Below are 23,408 nucleotides of genomic sequence, written 5' to 3'. Positions count from 1 at the left end.
CACACTCTGATGCAAATAACGCTTGAAAACTCACTTTCTCCACTGCTTAATAAGCAGCATTGGGAGTTCATGTCTTTCTTGGAAAAAAAAACTTTCATGTTCACCAAACCAATACATACATATGCTAAAAGTGACTTTAAAAAAACAAATGTGCAACTCAAAAAAGAGCAAGATTTTAAAAAAGTAATCTTCCGTTAAAACTCAGGGAAACCTGCTACTCCATGAACTTGTTATTCAGCTTTCGTTTGTCTCTTTCCTAATTTCAGCTCTTCACCAAGCTGACAAAGTTTACATTAAAAGTCATCATTACGACACTATACACACGCATACAGGCACACGTGTGCATTCACACGCACACACAAAGCCCACTCAAAGGCGTTTGTCTGGGGTCTCCTGGAGGCCGCCTCTCTTTAGCCGCCTATTACAGCCGTTCATTACAGGAGCTTCTCCATAAGGTGCTACATGTTCCTCCAATCTCCACCAGGGGGCGTCTGTCTCCACAAAGCCAGGGTGGGGTCCTCAGAGCACTGTCTCTCTGAAGACTCCGATCAGGCTGTGTGGGCGGTCTTGTTCCGCACGCGACCCCGCCCGGGATCCTGCCCGTGACCCCGCCCTCCGCTGCACAGGCAGAGGCTCCGATTTGGTGAAGGTGCTCAGGTCCCCACAGCTGCGCAGGTGCAGCAACCCCGGACGCTTCCTCAGGGGCAGCGTCTGCGCAGTGTGGATCTCTTGCGGCCGAGAGGGCGGCATCAGCTGCGCTGGAGGGGCCTGGGAACCAGTTATCATCTGCGCAGATGGGCAAAACAGTGTGGAGACAATTCAGCTGCACAGACACTAACAGCATGGAAACAATAGGTTCAGCCACACAGGAAACCACTGCTATGCACATCTAACACCTTTAGCAATTAACAAGGTACAAATCAATTATTCAAGGCCTAACAATCCAACAACAGCATTAATGGCAGTGCTTAAAGCAAAAGCTTTAAATATTATGATGATTAATATTAATATTTCATTGTCTCCTAAATGGCACCTCTTGAAACAATGTCCAAGCCTTTCCCCAGCTCTCTACAGTCATTTTAGTGCCTTAACCTTTGGGCTTGTGATTTCTAATCACCCATTATTGCTCCTTTGCTGATAATTTTCATATTAAAAACATTTTAATCTACCAAAAACAGCCTTTAATTCCTTACTGATAATAATAGTATTTATATTTTAAATCCAGAATTTGGTCTTCATTGTACTCTGGGGGTCTCATGCACTGGATAAGTGTGTGTACTACAGTGAATAACAACACTACTGAAAGCATGTAGAGTGAAGAGAGAATAGCAGTCCCCTTCCCTGGGTCACCCCTCGCGCCCCCCTGCCCCCTCCTGACCTGTTCAATGAAGCTGGCGCTCCGCACGGCCTCCTCCATGTGCTCCTCGTCAGAGCGCAGGACGGTCTTGATGCTGTTGACAAGCTCCCGCACCTCGGGGGTGAGGCTGCAGGATGAGTGCTCCAGGAAGCGGGCCACCAGCTGCTTGGTGTCCCGGTAGCTCTGGTAGTCCACCATGGAGCTGGGGCGCGGCCGGCGGGGGCCTCTCCCCTTGCGCAGGGTCACCGTCACCTGCTCCGGGCGTGACTCCGTCTGAGTGGCAGCCTCACAGCTCAGCACTGAGGGGGGAGGTGTGTGAGAGAAGGAAGAGTGTGTGAGTGAGGAGACTGTGTGTGTGTGTGTGTGTGTGTGTGTGTGTGTGTGTGTGTGTGTGTGTGTGTGTGTGTGTGTGTGTGTGTGTGTGTGTGTGTGAAGGGCAGAAGTGTATTGAATATATTCGAAAATAAAAGCGTGTGTAGTTTAGCGTGAATGTGTAAGAGGAGTGTATGTGTGAGAGATGATATGGACATGTTTGTGTGTGTGCTTGCATGTGCATACAGACGTGCTGGTGAGTGCATGTGGCGATGTCAATGTGCCTCCGTGTGTGTCACTGTGTGCGTAGCGGTTAGGAGCCCTCCCTCCCTCTCTCCTGACGTGTTGCTGAATACCAGGCAGCAGTGGCCCTGCCGTCTCTCTCCAGGCCTGCTGCACTATATATAAACACACAGCTCATGTGTCTGGTGATTTACTGTGAGAGAGGAGACCAGCTAAGATGGACACTCCAGACGGGCAGACAGACAGACAGATGGGCACATCCTCATCTTCACCAAACCCACTCTCCAAAAATCCGGGACACAGGCCACTACCTTCCTGTACCCCTGACCAATAGGCCTCAGAACTCAACATAGTTTCCGTTGACTGAAGGTCACATTATGAACTGAGATGAATTTAAGGTTTCCTGACAAGAGTTATTACACTGTCAAGACAACCCAAGGAAACTGGCTGGATGGAACAACGGATTCCAAATAGCTATTTACTTGGTGTGAGGTAAACACTTTCCCAAGGGATCATTTTAAACTGTAGTTAAGCATGAGCTGCAGAAGTGATTACATAATCTCTTCAAATGGTATGCTGTAAGGTAAAGCACTAGTAATACGAAAGTGAGGTTTCACGTACCCAAAACAGGAAAGGCCATCATGTGCTGTCGGTGATGTTAAGCAATCATAGTGTTTTTCTATGAGAGCAACAGCTATGCGGTTGGTTCACACCTCAGAATGAAAGGCTGTCCTTTTTATGCGAGGCCTGAAGTTTCCTCCATTTTTCTTTTCAACTTTGGTATTTCATTTCATCCCCTCACTGCAGGTGCTGTGATGCTATTAAAAGAGAATAAAAAAAAAAAAAAAACAGATGGGTACCTTTTGCAGCCAGATCCAGCAGGACAGGGTCGCTACTAGACCGGCGGAGCCGCTGTCTGCAGGATCTCTTGCGGGTCAGCGCAGGTGCTGGGGCAGTGGGCACTCTGACCGTGGCTGGGGGCGGGGTGGAGGTTCGGGAAGACCCATCTGAAATTCAACCAACAACACGTCCTTCCTCGGTCATGTCCCTTTCGCATTTTGGCCCCCCTCCAGAGCTTCCGGCGCCACTAAAGATCAGGCAGGATTTACACCAGAGACACTCTGCAGTCTCTCAATAGGCCCTGCTTTCAAGCTAGCCCGGGACTCCTCTTTATGAGAAAGGAGGATTTCTCCTTTCTTAAAAAACCCTGTAGATTCTCCCTCTCTCTCCTCCGGCCTGCCCTTGTGTGGCGGTGACATTCATCACATTCAGGACAAGATGATTCTGAGAGATACCCCAGAGATGCAGGACCTGGATTTTTTGTGACAAGGCTTTTCACATTGGGTCGCGCATGCATGGAATTTTCCACTCTGGAGTTCCAAACAAATTTTCTGCTCTTTAGTTCCACCCAAATTTTGCGCCAGAGGGCAGGAATCAGATGTGGGAAAAACAGAAGAGACTAATGGAGCCCATTATTACATCACAAAGAACAAACACTGCTGAAAAATGCAAATTTGCCATGCAAGCCGCTGCCTGAACCCTGCGGGAGACTGCAGAAACCGGGGGCACGAGTCTGGCAAGAAAATGACATTCTATGATGATGCTGTGTGCGTATGCACGCATTCATGTCACAGCCAAATTACAGGGGATGTCATAATGCGGCGTGCTCACCTGCACCCAAAGGTTCTGTCTCTGAGCTGTCAGTCAAACCCTCCGTCAGGTCTGTCACTTGAACCTCTGTCTCCTGGAAAAGCCAAACGTACACAGAGACATACTGCGGATCACACCATGTAATGAGCAAGCAGCCAATCACTGCCCTTTAGACCAGCTTTGAACTGGGGGACCTGTGGGATTGGAATCTAAAAATGGTGAGATGAAATCAGAGATATCACACATCCTGCTGAAAGCAGTGAAACAGTATGATCTTTTAATTGCTTCTGCTTCAGCAACTCAACTGACCCAAAAAATGACATTTTCAACTGGGTTTGACTAGGTTTTTAATTCATGAATAAAAATTTGGGAAAGTGCTGATGAAATTACATACATTCTTATTACTTATAACATTTATGACACAGAGACAGAGAGTGTCACAGAGAGTGAATATGCAGACCTTACATTTTATATACATAACATGTACTTCTATCTCATTTGCATGTATAATTATAAGCTTTTCCAAAATAACTCTCACATTTTTAATACTGTGCATGTGCATGCATTTGTGTACTACATATGCATCTTTGCTGTATTTCACATATCCTTTCAGGATATCAAACATTGTCTATCATCACACTGTCTTTAGTAATTTGTCCTGCAAACAAAACAGCATTAAAAATGCAATGACAATATTAATTGTCACCTGTCTGCTAACGACAGTCACTCAGATAGCCAATGCTATTTCCTACCAGGTGTTCTATAGCGAGGGCGAGTGGATTACCTGGGCTGGGGTGTGCTCAGACTGCCCCGCAACAGCTTCATAAGGAGGGGGAGGGTCCAGGGGGCAAAACACCTCCACCCCTTTGATTCTGGCCCCATAGATGTGAGGCAGAGGAATGACGCTGTCACCAAACATCCTGCCAAACAGAGACCCATAAATCAGAAAGGCACAGGAAGCATCACCACTTGTCCTGCCAAACAGGGGTAAACAGGTCACACAGATCATAACCACTGAAAACCCAGGAAGTGTTGTCACACTTCAGTAACTACAAATGAACCTCACACCACTAACAATTGTAATTCTTCCATTGCTGCCTTCTTTCTGTTAATGTAAAGGAATTTTAACAGGTAGAGTCTGGATAAGTATTTCCTCAATGCACTACGGTTGTCAGTTTTCCCCAGTATGCAAGGCGAAATATGGGGAAAACCAGTGCATTCTTGATTTTTGGATTATCCATTTGCCGAATTTGCCCTTATGTGTCTCAGTGGGGAGGCTGAGATAGGATATTGAGGAGGAATAAAGAGACCTTTTCAGAATAAAGGTCAAGAGATGCTCTGAAACACAGAACACTGGGCCGCATTGGCATTACCGGTGGTGAGACATGGCAGCTGCTTGGCTTGAAGCCAACAGTGCAGCATGTTGCCAGGTTTTCACCAGACTAGGTGAACCTTATGTTTCCACATCAAATGGGCACATCAGATCAAAATGAGTCTCACTGCTCTCACTCCTAGAGACTGAGGCTGAACCTCTTCCTTACATCAGCATCAGCAGGATGCTGGGACTGTAGTGTGTTTGGTATACTCAGGCTAATCAATGGGACTGTAGTGTGTTTGGTATACTCAGGCTAATCAATGGGACTGTAGTGTGTTTGGTATAGCCAGGCTAATGGAGGGGTACTGGGGGGGTATGAGGGCGGGCGTGGTACCTGCGGGCCAGTCGAGGGGTGTAGGAGTAGAAAGTGGAGAAGTAGGAGGGGGGCGGAGCGGGAGGGACAAACTCATCCGGGTCCGGGACGTGGCTCGGTTCCTCCCCTTCCTCCACGATTGGGCGGGGCTCCTCCTGCCAAAAGGGGGGGGAACACTGAGCTACACAAGCATGGTGTCACTTGTGATGCAGACTGTGGCTGAGGTGAATCCTCTACACCTTGCGTGGGAATACATACAAGTGCTCATCAGTCTGGTTTGCCAGCTGTGTGTCAGACCTGCCTCGTTAGCCTTATGTGAATGTGGTGACAACTGTGTGCAGAAATGGGATAAGTATGCACTGACAGCAGGGAGGAGCATTTGCTGCTGCCCACGTGTCCCACAGGTAATGAGGAACAGCAGCCTTGCGCTGACTGAGCTGCGGGATCACCTGCTGACTTTGATTGCTCAGCCTCTGCAAAGACATTATCTCAGTTTACATAACGGCGCTCACCAGACGTGTCGTGACTTCTTACACAATGCTGGTAAACAAGGATAGGCATTCAGAGGCTGGGAACAGTGCTGACATTCAGCAGAGAGTGCTGTGAGAGGCTGAGGTGGATCCAAAAGGATATCATGAGACAAAGTTTGGAGATTACATATGAATCACTGTTTTCCAGAGATTATTCAAATATTATTATTTACATCGCTTGTGAAATCTGGGGGTTAACCAGTGGTTCTGACATCCCTGCATAATTACACAGCACTGTAAATCTTGGGACTGTACAAAACTGCTCTGGGATTCACCCTGAGCCATGTCACAGGCACCTTCGTCCAATAGCAAGGAGAATGCACTGCACCTCCTGTCTTCTGATTGGCTCTCCCAGGGATTCACTTACCGTACACGGTCGCCGTGCAGCGAAGATCTGCAGGTACCTCAGTGCGGCAGCCACCAGACACACAGCTGTAGTTAGCGCATTCAGAGCGCACAGGGCAAACAAGACTTTCTGCAGAAAAACATAAAAAAGAGGGTGGAGACTGGGTACATTACGGCTGACCTCTAATTGGTCAAGGACACCTGATGGATAATCACAAACTTACACAGGGGCAGTTTAAGTGTTATATTATACACAGAGTGTGTGTATAATGAACACCCCCCAACAAACACAATAGTAAACACACAAATACCCCAACAGACAGACACAGACACAGACAAACACACAGAGAGACACACAAAGGCTCACACCTTGAGGAGGACCCTCATGGTGTTGCAGGAGTTTCCAGGGTAGAGTTTCAGTAGTTTCTCCTCAGGGCACTTGGTGCTGGGGCTGTCTGTGCAGCACTGGCACACATCCCCAACTTCACTCTTTAAGAGGGAGCAGAAAAACAGCACGCTTACATCACTACATTCAAACAGCCTCCTTTTGCACTGTACTACACTGTGCTACACTGCGCAATCCCTAAACCATTTACACAGCTGCACTTTCACCAGGGTAAGAGAAGTCCAGCACCTTGCACAAGGGTACAGACAGTATGATCACAGTCAGGAGGATCTGAACCCACAACCTTCAAGTCCACTATCCTGTGTATCCACATTGCTATTGCTATTTTGAAAGAGTAACAAGACCACCCAAAAAAAACCTCTCAGAATAGACATTTCCAAGGTGTTTGTGTTTTCCCTTAATGACATCACCTCACCTATGAGAGCATTATTCAGCAAGGTCACATTCGCCCCCTCCCGTGTGATAATTGCTTGGTGGAAAAAAAGACATGAATGTGAGGATTATAAATAACTCCTGCCCATTCCACCGTGAGCTCCTCACAGCGGGGGAGGAGAGGGGGTTTCCATCATGTCAATCTGGAGCTGGCAACCTACAATGGTTCCCATGCTACCCGCCCCCCCGCCCCCCCCCCCCCCCCGCAAACTCTTTCCCCCCTGCCCCTCCAGGTCTGCCCCTGCTGCTGCTCCGACCAACCTGCCCAATGCCAGCAAGTAGCCAGTCCACTGAAGCACACAGGCTCACGCAGACAGCCACCCCACAGACTGACATCACAACTCTCTCACCTCTTTCCTGGTTTCAGTCTGCCCCCCCCCCCCCCCCCCCCATGGGGTGAGGTAGCAGGAGGGAGATTTCACCTTCAGGCTTGGAGGCCTCAAGGTGCTGTGGGCATGGCGGGCACCGCGCCTACAAACACAACACACGGCTTCACAAACAGATGGCAGGACCATGAAGCTCCATTAGTCACTCTGAGAGAGGAGGCACGGGCCAGGTTGGCGCACTGCAGGGGGGCTATGAAACCAGTCTCGCCCCATCCTCCTTTCCTTGCCGAGTTTCCTTTCCAGGTGCTGCCGGCAGACCGTACTGCATTTTAGCTGCAGGTGTGCAACGTCACTTCAAGAGAAGAAACCACTTCAAAATTTAAACAAGTTCATCTACTCCGTAGAGAACATGGCTGTCCTCAGAGAGGGCACTGGCGTGTAGCAAGGATCAGGTTATTTTAAACCGACCTCCCAAAATTACCACAGAGAGAGTACTCTTGACTGGTGGTGAGCCTGAGCAGCGGATGAGACCTCAGTGTACTTTGGGGGCTCTCCTGGGAATGCAGGAGAGTCCTGGTGTTGGCAGGTCGCCATGTTGGTGACAAAGAGTTATGGCGCACAATGTTGAGGTGTTGCCAGATGGAAGATCGGTGAACAAGTGATTCTGCTGGAATGACAGTTTGGGTCCGGGCATGTCTGTTTTCAGTGAGGGTTTCACCTCCCAGAGTAATGGGGGAAGAGTCATGTCCTGATTTATTAATCTTGGATCAAAGTTTGACTTCCGTATTGGGCGCTGACATTTCCCATTGGACAAGTGGATGTCTGCATAATAAATGTGACTGTGATCGAAAGATTCTGGTGGGTGGACTACACTGAGGGCCTGAGGTAAGAGGGAAGCCAGCAGGGAAGCCTCTGTAATCCCAGCAACAGGCACCCAACAACAGCCAGACGGCACTGCAGAGTTTCCCTGTGTGTGTGCCTCCAAGACATTCCACAGGGTCGTTACAGCACCGAAGTGTCTGCAACCCAGCAGGTGTGACCTGTGAGTGACCCAGAGTCTTCGGTCCTCATGAGCCAGATCAAAGCGTCCGTGTCAACTGCACGGGGGTCGGGCTGTTTATGACCCATCCTTTGCTGCACTTTGTAAAAAGGGAAGTGTAATCTAGCAAAAATTTAATGGAAGGGAGTTCCCATATTTCAACTGTGTACTGTCACAATTATACGTGCTGAGACTGGATACTTTTTTTCAAAAGCCCTAAATGTTCTCTGCATAATACAAAATGGGTGAAAGTAACCACATGCATTTGAAAAAAGCTTCATTTGAAACACACCTTACATGGTCCAACCAAGCGCTTTCCTTGGGTTTTACTTAGCTTTATGACTGTAGAAAGTCAATAAGTGTAAGACATTCACTCTTCAATGAGATATACACAGAATGAAGGTAGTGACACCTAACTCTGGGAACAGTACACAGAAATGCCCCTGTGTCTTACCACCTGCACCGGCCAAGAACAGCACTACGCAGCAGGATGCAGTTTGATACCAAATGGATCCAGTTACCCTCAGACTGCAGAGGTGCATGAACCCAGGACTGCACAGGCTAGATGAAATGTGATGCGTACAAGCGTTCACTGCCCCAGCCTTTAAAACCAGCTACCTATGCTTCTGCAACCACCTGCCCAGATACACTGCCCGACACGCACCATAACACGCATCATAACCAATTTACAGCTCAAGAATGGGTACATCTAACATGTCTGAAAGCAACCCTTACACAGCAGCAAGACCACAGCTTTGCATGCATGGATATCTACACTGACATGAAGCCAAACACAGGGCTGCAGTGGTTTCAGATTCAGGTTTGTTCCAGTTTGAGGCAGTTAAAAAAAACATTCATGTAAAAGAGCCTTCAGCAGCATCAAGAAGCTCCCAACTTCCTGACAGACAGAGTAACTAGGCCTGACTCAGTTCTTTTTGACCTGCAGGCTGCACATACACTGATAGATATTTTCAATAAGGTGACAAGCACAGTAAGTCTCTACTGCAGGGATGACATTTGTAAATGATTAATGGTCTTCAGCTCACGTGGGCGATGCAGAAGGAGGCCAGCCCTCCCTAACAGATAACACACTGCATGCAAATGGGCTGACAAAGTTGAAGCCGGTACAGTAGGTCTGGTTTGTACTTGCACGCATGTGCGCTTGTATGCAAAGCATGTGTGCACGCGCATGTGTGTATGTCTGTGTGTGAGTGCAATATGACAATGACAACACCCAATACCTTAGCCTGACATCTGAGAGCTCTCAAGCATGGCCTTCTGGGTAAACAAAATGTGTGGCCTTGGCAGAGCCAGGTAAAAACAGGGAGCGATCGAAAACCCTGTTCTCCCTCCTCAGGGTCCCGTTCCTGCTCAGCGCAGCCTGGCCACCATAATTACAGAGGCGTCCTCACCACTGCCTACAAGCAATGACTCCAACACCTTAACAGAAGGGGAGGGGTCGGTCTGTCTCTTCAGAGTCTCTGCATTCGTCCTGGAAATTCCAGCTCTTTCATTTATATATCACTTCCTTTCTGGAGAAAAGGCTGCTGTGGAGGCTATGGCTAAAACCGCGTCAAAACCGACAACCCGCACACCTGATACTAGATTCGCACTGTTTCTCTTTTGGAGAGCATGACTGTCGATCAAGACCTGCAGGCTGCGAGAGGTATCAAAACCTTCTGTAAAACCTTGTGTTCTTGTAGCAAAAAGAACTCTCAAATCAAGCTATTGAACAGTGAACGAATTGAGAACAGTAAACCCATTTTATGTTTGAATGAACATTCACAAGAGCATAACCAGCGTAGATATTCTGTTAATCTAAGCAGCGAGGCAATAAGCTGGTCCATGAAATGCTGTCTCCTCATCTCCTGCAGGGGTACTTGGCAGCTTATGCTGAGGTCAAAGGTGAAAGCCCAGTATGTTTGCTCCCGGTTCTTTCTCCAGACTGCATGGAGGGAGATCCACCATCATCCTCTCCTCCCTGCATTTATTATAGAACATCTGCAAGGCCTCATTAGTGTAATGAATGAGACAATGTCTCTTTCTCTCTAACCCAATTTAAAAAGAGAGGCACCCTGACAGAAAATGCCAGCCCTCATTTTCCAAATCAACTTCCCATTCTTTTACAGCTCATGATTCTGAGACGTGTGTATTTGTGTGTGTGCGTGTGTCTCTGTGTACGTGTATGTGTTTGTGTTCTCTCCATTGTAGAAACGGCGTCTGTATTAATAGCAACGTGAAAAGGGATGTGTATATTTTTCAGGCATCTTAAAGAGGAACAGAAAGATGTAATACTAACACAACAGTACACTTCGCTTGTTCTGCCCTTCTGTTTTTGAAAACGTACTTTTTCAAGGAGAGAGAAAAGAGAGAGACACAGACACAACAGATATTTCGGAATGTGAAAAAGGACAGTGAGTTGACCCATATCTGGTATAATTAGAATGAAGCGAAAATGGGGGGGAGGGGGGAGGGGGAGTTCACATGACCTGAAGCTGCCAGCTGTGCAACCTCACCATCAGACAGGCTCTGTCATTGGATAATGAGACGGGGAAAACAGGAAGCAGCAGGAATGTGTGCTGCGGTAGTACAGGTCCTGTGGTCCAGGCATTTCCAGGAAAGCAGGCGAACAGATGAGTGATGAGCATAAATCCACAGGATTTCCCAGAATTTTTTTTTTTTTTTTCAAGACAGGGGAGGGCTGTATATATGGGTTGGTGTGAGGCATACAACTGAATTCACAATCAGTGGCCAGGGTAGTTTTCAGCAAGTAGCCGGGAAAGGGCCTGCTGGGTCAAGCAATCCTTCTATAGCCGTGGCCAAACTAAGTGGCACTCCTGCACCGACTCCCCCAATACCCTCCTCCCTCTCTTGCTCTCATCCCCATCTCTTTCTGAAATTCAATTTCAAACACAAATTTAAAATTCAACTCAGTTTCAGTTTGGAAGCGCTTTACTGGCAGGACAAAAAAGTAGTGTTGGCAAAGCAATGATATAAACCATATTAAATCTTACTATGTGAAGCCGAGGAAAACGTGAACATACGGGGAAGCAGGGAAATATTCAATATATGAGACATATACAAATACACACACTCTCACAGATATTGCTCTCAAATTCAGACTCTCCCTCATTCTCTCTTCCTCCCTCTCTCTGTCTCTTGCAGACTGCCAGAACACAGCCTACACTTCACAGAAATAGTAGCTAGTTCCTAAAATCCTGGCAAGAGGTGTGGCAAATTGCCTCTGGGCACCTCCATGCACACACCCACACATACATATACACACACATGCATGCACCGCGGCTTTTATTCATACTCTAAATCAGCTAGAACACAGAGGAAGTAGCAGTGGAAGTTGCACCAAGCAGCTACACAGTTTTAGTCCAGTGAGTCATGTACTGAAATCCCCACAGATGTTTTTGGCTTGATATTTGTTTTCACATCAGAACAGCAGTCTTTCCAACACTCTATGCTGCAGTTCCACCACTGAGAGAAGTAGTTAAGAGGTGCTTTCTAATTTGTCGTGATTAGAGGCTACCTACATCTGGATGAGAGGCCGCTATGATCGTGACTGCACACTTTACCTAAACACAAAGCATTGAAGAGACTCTTTGGCCATTTGCAGGGGTCATGGATGTGGATGCTCAGACTCAGAGTCAAGGCATTGCCAGATTCACATCACCAACAGAAAAAATTTGTGTATGTTGCATCCTTGACAAGAAAGTAAACTAATCCTGACACGACCCACGATAAAGCTAAGCATGTAATGTAATGTAAATGAAATGTAGCTGAAGATTCTGAAGGACAAAGGTGAAAGGTCAAATGGCAGTCATGACATGCTGTGACGGCGTGCTGAAACACCCTTCTCTGACCCTTCTCTCAGAGTGAATGTGTGAGTGGGTAGTGTGTCAAAGCAGCTGTCTCTTACCAGCTGGCAGTAGGACATGCTGGAGACCAGCTGCGCGCCCTGGCAGCAGAGGATAAAGCCGGCCAGGTTGAGCAGGACGCAGACCACGGACAGCATCACGAAGAGGTTCACCTGCACGGGAGCGATAAGGACAGACAGATGGGTGAGACAGAACTGAGACACAGAGATAGATTTGTATGGCTGGAGATACAAAGACAGGAGATTGACTGTGACTTGTGACATCCCTCTTATTTTCAGATGAGTATCTGTTGTTTTTGGCAAGGAAAGATCACTTACAAAGACTTTACCTGTTTGTTTCAAAACAACAGTCATCAAAGGGAAACAGTGAGAAAGAGAGGGATCCATTGAAGAATGCACAGACAGGAAGAATAGAGAGAGACAGGTATTTATGGAAAGGAGTGGACGATGCATTGTGTTTGGACAGAAACAGTACAGATGCACACAGCTGTGTAGTGCTGGGGCAGATGGGACAGGATTTGGCGAGATATGTCACATATCTGTGACTTTCATCCATCCAAGAGCAGGTCCTCACTCACACTAGCCCTGTCCTAAACAGGGCATTACACTGCCCTGAGAAGCCTGATATTAAAACTCCTGAAAATCACAAGCGAGTGCACTTAAGATGAATCTGACACACACACACAGAGGGGGGCTTCTGCTGAATATGCAAGGTCAGGATGACACACCCACAGGAGTTCTGATTTCGGGGAATTGTCACCGCAGTTTTTGGAAGCAAAGGCGGAGCCACCGGTCACTGGTCACTGATGCTGCCCTATAAGGTTATAAAGCACTTACCAACATCTGCAGGAAATACAGCCATCAACAGCTTGTCAAACTGCTCAGCTCTTTCTCTGCACAGACTGTGTTTCTGTTGTTTGCAGTGGTAGATATTCGCGGTCACATAAATCCTCATGGTCTTGACACAGCTAATAAAAAAACTTCCACATGTACATTACCAAATGATGTGGGACATGGGTAATTATGAATAAAACATGTCTTTATAACGAGAAACGAATAGCATGTTGGCCTGCCTGGGGGCAAAAAGACTGCTTCAATCTGCTGTGGAAGACAGTGTGAAAACTTCTAGAACAGAGCTGGTGGTATTGTGCTTCTCCCCTCCTTTAAAGCTTTAAAGCTCCACTGCTGAAGTGGGCCACCTTCGCATTGTCCTAATTCTGCATTCTACTTCAACCCAAAGATGCTCTATCAGTTTGAGGTCGGGGCTCTGTGCTGACCACTGTAATAGTCTGATATTACTCTTTTCAAACCACACCTGTAGTCACTCATTTTCCTGCAATCAAATGGGGTGCCCCAGGCATTTTTGGCTTGGTGCTTGAATTTTTTGCGTTTTATCTGTGCTATTCCCAAGTTCTCTTGCTGTATTTTGCGGTGGTTCTTCAGGAAACACCAACATCATCTCACAGGAAACACCTGTTTGTTTTTCACTGGCTGCTGCCAGTCCCTCCCTCATCCCAACATCCAACACTTGAACAGGAATCATCAAAAATAACAAGAATACATCACATCTATTTGCAGCTTGTAAGATGCTTGAAAGCCAATTATTGCCACTCACAGGATCTGACACACTACACAATCTAAGCTGTTAAGTCAGGGTACAATTTCAGTGTTCACAAGCCAAGTCTCATGGAGAGTCAGGGCGAACTCACAGCAAAGTTGGAAAGAAAATTGAAAGTTAAATCGAGGGATGACACTAATGTGTGCACAGGGCCCCGCTAAATGCCAAGGATTTACAATGTTTGTACATTTCCACACCAGTAGTGCAGACAGGCCCTGATCCTCATAGGTTTCTCAGTCCCAAAAAGGATCTCCCATTGTCATGCGGCTAACTGTTACAAGCAAAGGCCTTATGAGATCAAAGTAGGAAGGTCAGATGCAACTAGGAGTGCCATTTCACTGAGGCCCTCAAGACATGAAATGACTGAGTGAAACACACAGACATACACACTACGCACACACACACACAAAGGCAAACACTCACACACTCAGACACACAGACATACAGATGTGCGCACACACACGTGCCTTTAGGCATGAGGTGAGACTGTGAGACTGGGATTTTCTGAATGGTTTCTGTTGTCCCCACACTGCTGCAAGCACAGCCCACACAGGCCGTGTAGCTATCAGGGGTGATAAAGTCTACCACAGCCATTAGTTTCCCTTGGATTAAACCAAAATGATGGATGAGGTTAATGACGCACCCCAGTAATAGCGTGCGTCTCTCCAGGTTGGCGGTGGAGCTCTAATGGACGCTGCCCTTCCGTCCGTCTCTATCTTTAAAGCGGCCATTAATCACAGCAGCCTGATGCCGCACAAGCGGCAGGATAAATTGGGCTCCTCCGTCTCCTCTCCCACACTTCAGAGAGCTCGCTCTCTCTCTCTCTCTCTCTCTCTGCGCGTGCATATACACACACACACACACACACACACACACACACACACACACACACACACACTGCCCTTTCCAGCCAACGGAGGAGTCGTTCCCACAAAGATTCACACACACCCACACAAAAGTCATGTTCCATCTCCACCCTCCCTCACTGCTTTTTACCATTTCGACAAACACATGTGATACATTTTTTTCCCGTGAACTTTAAAATCTAGAGCTGACAGACAGGGAAATCCCAGACAATTTGTAGTTTTAAAAACAGTCCAACTGTGGGCTCAGCAAACACCCTCTCACACACATGCACACACATACACACATCCATATACATTAAAGTTACAGTAAAGCACACTGGTGCATAGCCAGGGGTTGAGTTGGTGATTAGTGAGAGGTAACTCTGGAGTTAAGTCTTTGATTAGTCAAAGATCAATCAAGGGTTGAGGCAGTGATTATCTAGATGTCAGTCCAGGTCAAATTTTCCACATTTGGTTTCTGATACAGACATTTCTGAAAATATGGTAAGAAAAAACAGCATTGAAAAGCTACAAGCTGTAACAGAAAGTTAACCTTATACATTCCTGTTTTAGGATAACTGATAGTTTAAGAATACAAGGTTTCTGTGGTGCATCTGTGGTGCTGATGATTTCAGGACCTTTGAGTCTTTCAGTTAGGCATCACTGATGGTCAAAACAGGTCCATGGGAGGTAATTTGACACCATATTGCTGTAATACCAGATCTATCCTGACAGGAGGGCACGTTTGGGTGAGTTGGGTGGGCTACTTCAGTTCTCAATCCTGCAGCCAGCTAGCATACAGAGCGATTTCCTGCAAACCATAAGAATACAAAATTGACTCAGAGTGTGATAACTGGGACTAAACTGCAAGAATGTGGATTCTAACCCTCTAGCACAAACGTGGACTGGCATGAATTCTGTAGCAAAGGCATTCTGGCCAGGGCTTACTGCGGTCTGCATTCCTTTTGGTAGATAGCAGATTACTCCGAGATAATAAAGCCAACACAATAAATCTATCAAAAAAAGTGGAACACGATCCTGTAAACTCCATTTTCCCCCACTACTGATGTGTGACTGTTAAAATACAATGTTCTGGTTGTTCTGGAAAAGAAGGCAATTGCCAGAATAATCCCTAGTATAATGCGAATCATGTTTCGTTTTCTTTCTGACGATTAATAAAAGGTACACAGATATTTGTAATTGCACATTAATGATCTAGCTTAAAATTCCAAAGATTTATCGCTGGCTGTGCACTCTGTAACATGACCCATCTGCATTGCTCTGGCCCACATGCGTGAAAAAGCGCATGCCCGAAGCACGGTCTCCCAGCGACTCGTCTATTATTGGGTCGAGACCGTCCTATTTTTCCGCAAAACAACGAGCTGACCTTCATACAAATTTCTATCACCTTTTTTTCCCCCACACCCAAGTGACACATCAGAAGGCAAGAGAGCAGCAGTTGAATGCCATATGGGAAAGGGATCTGATCCAGAGCTCGCGAGGCTGCAGCATGGCCCAGCAGGGGTCCTAATCCTGGCCCCAGCAGGCCTCAGCATTGCCTGACCCGATTTCAACTCTCTTCCGTCTTGTGTTCATCTATCCACTAATCTGTATCTCCAGTTCCAAGAAAGTTTTGACATTTTCAGAGCCAGAACCAAATTCAAGATTAGCGTCAAAATCAAAACAAAAAATCAAGAAAATAAGACATTTCTGAGTTTAGCCTTTGTGTGCATAATCAACCCGATAAGGTCCGACATGAACTCGGTCCGATCCCAAACACTGTGTGTTCATGCTTCTCTGTAGCCTGCCTGATCTCGGTGTCTGTACAATCATCCTTTCCATTTTCCAAAGCCCGAGTTATTCCTTAACAAGGACAACTTGTGCCAACAAAGGCTGCGTCATCAATGCTGCTTACTTCATGCAATAATTTACACTCATACACTTCACACTTTATGTTTTCATAAAAAAACAAAAAGAGCTACCGCCCAAGAGAACTACTTCTCAGATTGCAGCCCATGTAGATTTCTCACACTCAAACATCCCAGCAGCCTACTGCTATATCAGCGACCCGAGGTCGAAAACTGAAAACCGCAATGTTTGCCTTAACCCCCATGTGCTCTCAGAGGCAATGCATACAAAGTTTGCCTTTACCCTCATGTGCTCTACACGATAAACCAGACAAACAGCTGGTCCGGTCACAAGTCTGCTCTGACTGCTGCCCAGCAGATGGGCCGCGAACGGAGGTTCATCTGAAGCCACCCTGTCCATGCATGTGTTGTTCCTCACTCCTAAAACTGCAACTCAAATCTAATCTGAGGAATAGCTGCAGGGATGCCAAATCTGTGGATACAATCACTTTTAACTTTTAATGGAGTTTCATGAAGCTTGTGTGTGTTTGTGTGTTTTTAGGGACTGACAGCATTTTCCCCCACAGTTTAAGAATTCAGGTTTCCTCTAATTTAAAATACTGAAACTGGGCACAAATGGAGGAAAAAGACACTAACACTCCCACCAAGATTTATTAGAACTGAAACTTCTGTTGATGACAATGAGTGTTCACTGGATACCAATTCAAATAGGTCTGTGTAGCACAGTGAGAGAGAGGGGGTTAGAGAGAGATACGACAGCTACCAGAAGTATTTATAGATCTGAACCACCTACCAAAAGTAACATCGGTCTCCTCCATGTTGTGAGGCCAATGATTCCTGAGAGGATCACCTGCAAAAACAACAGAGTTAGTGTGGTGCATAAACCCCCAAATATCTACACAAATTCCATACACAAGTACCCCCACAAAACACACTCAACGTCTATACACACATACCCCAACAAATGTACACACAAACTCTACACACATGAACCCCCACAAACTCTATACACATATACTCCCACAAACACACACAAACTCATGCATGCACACACCCGCACACAGTTCCTTTCCATGCCAGAGCAATGCAGATACTGGCTTGCAGAAATTTAGCACTGACAGACTGATTACCCTGTTCAATGCACTTATACAATTAAAAAGGATGCATACAATCAACGGCACAAAAACAGAAATCCCCATCTGTCCACAGCCCCCGTAGACCTTCAGGAAGGGAAAAGCGCTGTCTTTCCGCTCTCCATTGTCCTCACCCTGATCTGTCAAGCCCATTTTAATTCCCCTCTTTGTTGTTGTAAAGCACGCTCACATATTTGAGATTTCTCAGATACCTCCACCACACTCTGAAAGCCTTAAAATACAGTGCTTTCCATTACAAAAGGATTTAACCCCCAAGCCACACACACCCTCCATGATAAAGACAGAAGTGGACCTACAGACAGACAGATATCCACAGACATCCCCTGAAATAACATAAGAGGAGATTTACTGCATCATAAAATGAGAGTTAAGCCTACATGTCCCAGAATGACATGAAAAGAGACAGAGATGGAAGAAAGTATATCAAGAGAAATGGAGGGAGAGGAGGGAGGGAGGGAGTGAGGGAGAGTAAGAGAGAGTATAAGGGCCACAGAAGGGAAATGAGTGGAGGAAAGTGACTGAGAGAGACAGAGAGAGGAGAAGAGATATGTACAGCTAAAAAGAGGGACAGAGAGAGAAGGAGAGAGACCTACAGCTACTCATGGACAGAAAGGGAAAGAGAAGGGAGGAATGAAGAGAGAGAGAGAAAGAGAGAAAGAGGGAGATGGAAGCACGTTTGTGCTGATTTCTTCCCCATGTCCTCATATTCCCTCTTAGCTGGATCTCATTATCCTGTCCCAGGCACTCCATCAAAAAGTGAAGCTTGATTAGGCAGCTAACTCAATCATTCAAGGGTACTGTTTGTGGGAAGGTTTGGAATTCTGCCCTGGGCTTATCCCTCTCCCTACACACTCCATCCTGCCATTAAAACCCTAATCTCAGGCTAAACATCTGTCTCAACCCTCAAGTGAGAAGAGGTAATTCAACCTATTCCTTGAATGTTACTCTCGAGGTATCAATCAACACCCTGTGTGAGGTTTTCAGGCTTATTTTCTCAGAATAACATGTGTAATAAAGTTACACTTCCTGACTGAAAGACCTGAAAATTCTGTGACAGACCACTACTCTGTATTAATTACCATTACATAATTTTTTGTTTACCAGATGAAGTTGGCTTGAAAACAGCAATTTACTCTTCCTCATTTCTTTTTCTTCTTCTTCCTTCTGTTTTTCTGTACCTATCTCCTCCCACAGCTTTTCGGCTACAATTACAAAGCTAGACTGCGTTGCTTGAGTTTTTTGTGTCAATACCCAAAATATTTCTGAAGTAGTTATGATTTAACATTGAAAAATTTCCCATTGACTAACATGAATGGACCTGGTCCTGCTACAGTGGCCACAAATACTGGCTGTCTCTTGAGCACAGCTTGTACCTAGTAGCTACTACCATACTAGGCTTTTTCAAGTCAATTTGAAGTTTGTACTAAAGCTTTCCTTTCTAGTTTACTGTCTTAAATTTTTACATATAATCCATTTATTCATCTGGGTATTTTACTGAATTAATTTACTCTAAATACTTTGCTGAAAGGTGTAATGGTTCAGAGGCTGAGGACCTCTGATTATAAGCTCAGTTCCCTAAAATCTGCTATCTTACTTACAAGACTACTGATCATTTAAACACTGCCAGTCAGGAGAAAGACCATATGGCCCCACTTCTCAAAGCAAAATAAATGGACACAGTGGTCAACTAACCTGAGACTGGTTAAAAGTTGCTCAGCATTAGCAGCTGAACTCTGAAAACAGAAAGACCACAGGTCTCCAACTGGAGAAGCCATCTGAAATTAAACTTACGTCAATGCATTCATGTTTTTTCATCTTCCTCCAGAGGCCGTTATTATTAATGGATTAAATTAAGGTGTGCGCACAGAACAATTACCTATGACTTAAGCGGTGCCTTCAGCACTGGCATTGCTGTGTGGCAGAATGACGCACATTATCACATTAAGGGGATGCAATTTGGCTTTGTGGGATCTGTCTTATGGGGCTTGCTTTAGCTCAGCATGGGCAGTTAGCGCGGGTTGCGTCACAGGTTGAGTCCGCCTCAGACACAACGCGGCTCGACGAGCCGTTCTGGGACTCTTAACAAGCTGTGGGAGAATGGGTCCCCGCTCGCTGCAGGATCACGGCCGGGAGATAGGCCCTTAACGAAACATGGAGGTTTGCGCTCATTCTGTAGCAACCTTAATTCACTTGGCGTACGCGTTGGAGAGGGCAGGACAGAGGTTTCCTCACAGACATCTGCGCGAACATAGCGTCTGAGAGAGTCAGAGCCTGGGTGTGTTTTAGAATCCAGAGCAGGGCTTGTTAGCACTGGTTTGCTTCCAAACCCAAAGCAGCGCTCAACGAAGGTAACGAGCTGTTAATTGATCTCTAGTGTGAATTATGCATTTGCAATAATCTGCCTTCCCAGGCCATGTGTTCAGCACGCCTTTTGCATGTTTTTGTTTATCTTTTCCAAGGACTTGAAGATCAGATCTCAGACGACCCATGTGAAGTGCTCTGTGGCAACTCCTTTTAAAACAGTGTGTTTTGTGAAATGGATTGCTTGATTGATTGACATAATCACATTGAGAGTCATAAATGCTGAGAGCGCAGACACCTGGGTGTTCAAACGTAATAACTGCCAGTGGAAATTTCACATAAGCCAAACGGCAATGAGCTGACCCTGCATTCTGTTAAAGCAATGGAAGTACTTAAATGTGTGTTTTCAGTTACCTGGCTTGATTACGAAGCTGGCTAGGACAAAAGCCAGTGCAATCAACAGCTCCCTGGGACTGAATGTCAGCAGTCCTAATCTACAGTATAGGCATTCATACCTGTAGGTACGTCTCACTTTAACTGCAATTACTCAAACCCACAGAGAAAGAAAAACATGCTGACTGAAACATATGCCAAAAAACAAAACATATTTGTCCCACAAAAGTGTCAGGGGTGGCTAGTTGTACTGCTAAGGAGTTGATCCTGTAACCCAAAGAGCTGCTGGTTTGATTCCCACATGACCCAACTGCTGCGTACCCTTGTCTTTGGTCAAGGTAAAATTAAAAAGCTATGGATGAGAGCCTCTGCTAAGCAAACAACATAATAGTACTTGCCTTTGCAAAAAGGCTACCTTTCATGATACATTAGTTCGAATAACGTCAGGGACTACACCTCTTCCCCCTTGATCATCACTTTGCTGCTCAATGCTACTAGTTTTTGTAGACTGTTTGGCTTTTATCACAATGTATCCCAATAACTTCAAGCAGCACACATTTTTCTTTGGTGAGATGGCACAATGAAAATGCAAATAAAACGTTTTCACAATTCCAGTGTCACCTACACTCATCCGATTTGAAGTGTGCTAAGAGTCATTTTCAACAGTTAACATAACTATGGTTCTGTTACAGATGAAAACAAGATATGATAGTTACCACGTTATGAAATATGTGCGCTCAGTGTTTGGAGTACCTGTCCTAAAATAGGCGCCGCTTACTTGCATATGTCTATAAGTGTGATTCACAGCACCATCAAGTCCATCAAGAATCAAGTGTCCAGGACGTGGCTAAATTGGTACACGGCCGCTACGATAGTACCAGTCAGAAACAAGTGTTTCCTGTTATCACTGCACATTAAAGTACGTAGACCCCCAAACGCGCAAAATATCTTTTAAATACATTTGTGGTAAATCATGTTTTTCTTTTCTTAGTGAGATGGTTAAATTTTGAAGGGCTGCATTATACACTCACATGTTGTTTACAAACCTTCATTACGTACTCATATGGTGCAGTAAACACGGCGCTGTGACAGTGCGATGCCAATTGTTCACTTTTTAAATGTAACGGTAGAGACTGTTTCCAGTTGCTGCTGCATCACGGATATTGCCGTCAGGATACTTAATCATTACAAGCACGACACATTACATTACAAAATCACGTAGAGTATCACCCTGCCAAATTTGTTTTATGTCAGTGGACACACAATTAACGATGTTTCCAAAATAGTCTTGCATATACAAACTATAATAATTGCCTTGTTATCGCCCAGACTTAACTACATCATTAAAAGGGTACACACGAGAGCTGTGTAACGGCATTTTCTTTAATTTCTTTAAACATGGTTTTGATAAGTTAGGCCTTGGGCAATATACCTGTTGATGTTCAAAATTTTCAGCGCCTCTGTTCTTAGATAGCTTGCTAGGTAGCTATCTGACTATCTAGCAGGCTACATTGTCTCCATAATGGAAACAAATGCCAGTTAACGTCACAACGAAAAAGACGTAAGAATATCACGAATCCACACATATTTGAATTAATCTCTTCTCAGAATAAATTACAAATGTATTAATCCGGGAGATCAATCCATCGTGTTAGCTAGCTTGCTAGGAAGCTAAGCGTCAAACGGTTTGTGATAAATGTTAAAGATTAGTCACTAGACAAGAGACTGAATAGACCAAAAACATTATGGAAAGATCTTACCGACTTCTGGGTCGACAAAATCGTACTTACTGAGGATCCAGCCCAGAACGGACATGAATTCCGGATGGGTGGCGAGCTGCTCAGTGACAAAGCCCCGAAAGAGAGCGCCACCATGGAGCAGCCGAGAACCAGCTGCAGCAATCCGAGAGACAGCAGCGGTCGGCCGGGTAGCAATGTTGGGATCAGCTGCGACTGAGATCCAGGCATGCGAGACGCACCGGTGGAGATGCAACGAGGGCGGCTTCTATACGATGGGTCAGCTAAATGTGAAGCCAGCGAGACCCCCGCAACTGGACAACAAGATCCGGGAAGAACTACGGGCAGCGACATCGGAGACGTGCAAGCCGCAAAAGAACAGTAAACCTAAAACAAACGCGGATCCGCGACGGAAGGCGCTCACTCATCTTACTTCTTTTTTTTCAATTTTGTTTTATTTTATTAAAAGTGGACCGCTTTCTTGTTCGAGTATTTCGTCCCAATCGCTTCTTTCGCTCTTGCATGTTCTCCTCGAAGTGGCTGAGTTTGAAGTTTTAAAATAACTGCTCTGTGACCGAGTGTTTGGATTGCGTTTCACATTTTTTGGCACGGGGTCAAAAGAGGGATGGGAGGGGGGGGTCGCACTATGGAAAATCGCGTGGGAATAGGCCACAACATAGTGGCAAGCTTACACCACGCTTCTTTTTATCTTTCGAGTGTCAAAAAGGAATTGATTTAAGACTGAGTCGTTGTAATTGTGGGGTTATCTTCTACGAAAGGGGCGGTTTCCATTTAAGAAAACCTAACAAAAATTGCGAAATCTGACAGAGCGCAAGTGAATTTATTATGTCTGGGGTCAGGTAGAATGTTGGTAGCCTACATCAACTGGAGAAGGAGTAGCCTAATCGTTCATTTGGGAAACTTAACTGGGTGATGATTAAAGCTTTAAGAAACACACACAATGCGACAATGGTGCAGCGAGGCTATTGAAAGTTACTTTTAAAAGCCTGCGGGCGGCATTAGCGTGAAAACCACGCGATCGCACAACTGTCCGCACTCGGTACTGTGGGCAACTTTGAATGGGAGCACACCATAAACACACAGCCAAAGGTCATACTTACATGCTGGCGGGTCTGTTGAAACTACGCTGCCTTATTGGTAACCACGGCCTGACGACATCATCACTGTAACTCACATGGTAGCTTGCTAGCCTACATGTCATTGCTTGCAGAGCATAGTTCATGCTGTTCATGAAGTTTTGATGACCAAAAATTCGATT

At 45.8% G+C, this 23,408-nt stretch overlaps 1 protein-coding gene across 1 annotated transcript; it reads right to left on the bottom strand.

Annotated features, from left to right (window-relative positions):
• Positions 1-220: 220 nt before the first annotated feature.
• On the bottom strand, positions 221-22,702 carry fam189a2 (family with sequence similarity 189 member A2). Its single transcript, XM_036527363.1, has 11 exons — positions 22,184-22,702; positions 17,339-17,395; positions 12,257-12,367; positions 6,495-6,614; positions 6,148-6,255; positions 5,272-5,405; positions 4,347-4,482; positions 3,584-3,656; positions 2,773-2,919; positions 1,379-1,656; positions 221-786 (listed from the first exon to the last, which is right to left on the bottom strand). Exons 1-11 carry the CDS (start codon positions 22,481-22,483, stop codon positions 520-522), a joined length of 1,731 nt encoding a protein of 576 aa, XP_036383256.1. The 5' UTR covers positions 22,484-22,702; the 3' UTR covers positions 221-519.
• Positions 22,703-23,408: the final 706 nt, after the last annotated feature.

The sequence above is a fragment of the Megalops cyprinoides genome, chromosome 4, assembly GCF_013368585.1.
Source record: "Megalops cyprinoides isolate fMegCyp1 chromosome 4, fMegCyp1.pri, whole genome shotgun sequence".
Classification (NCBI taxonomy): Eukaryota; Metazoa; Chordata; class Actinopteri; order Elopiformes; family Megalopidae; genus Megalops; species Megalops cyprinoides.
Note: the sequence above shows the minus strand (reverse complement) of the source record. Positions and strands in the feature narration are given on the sequence as shown.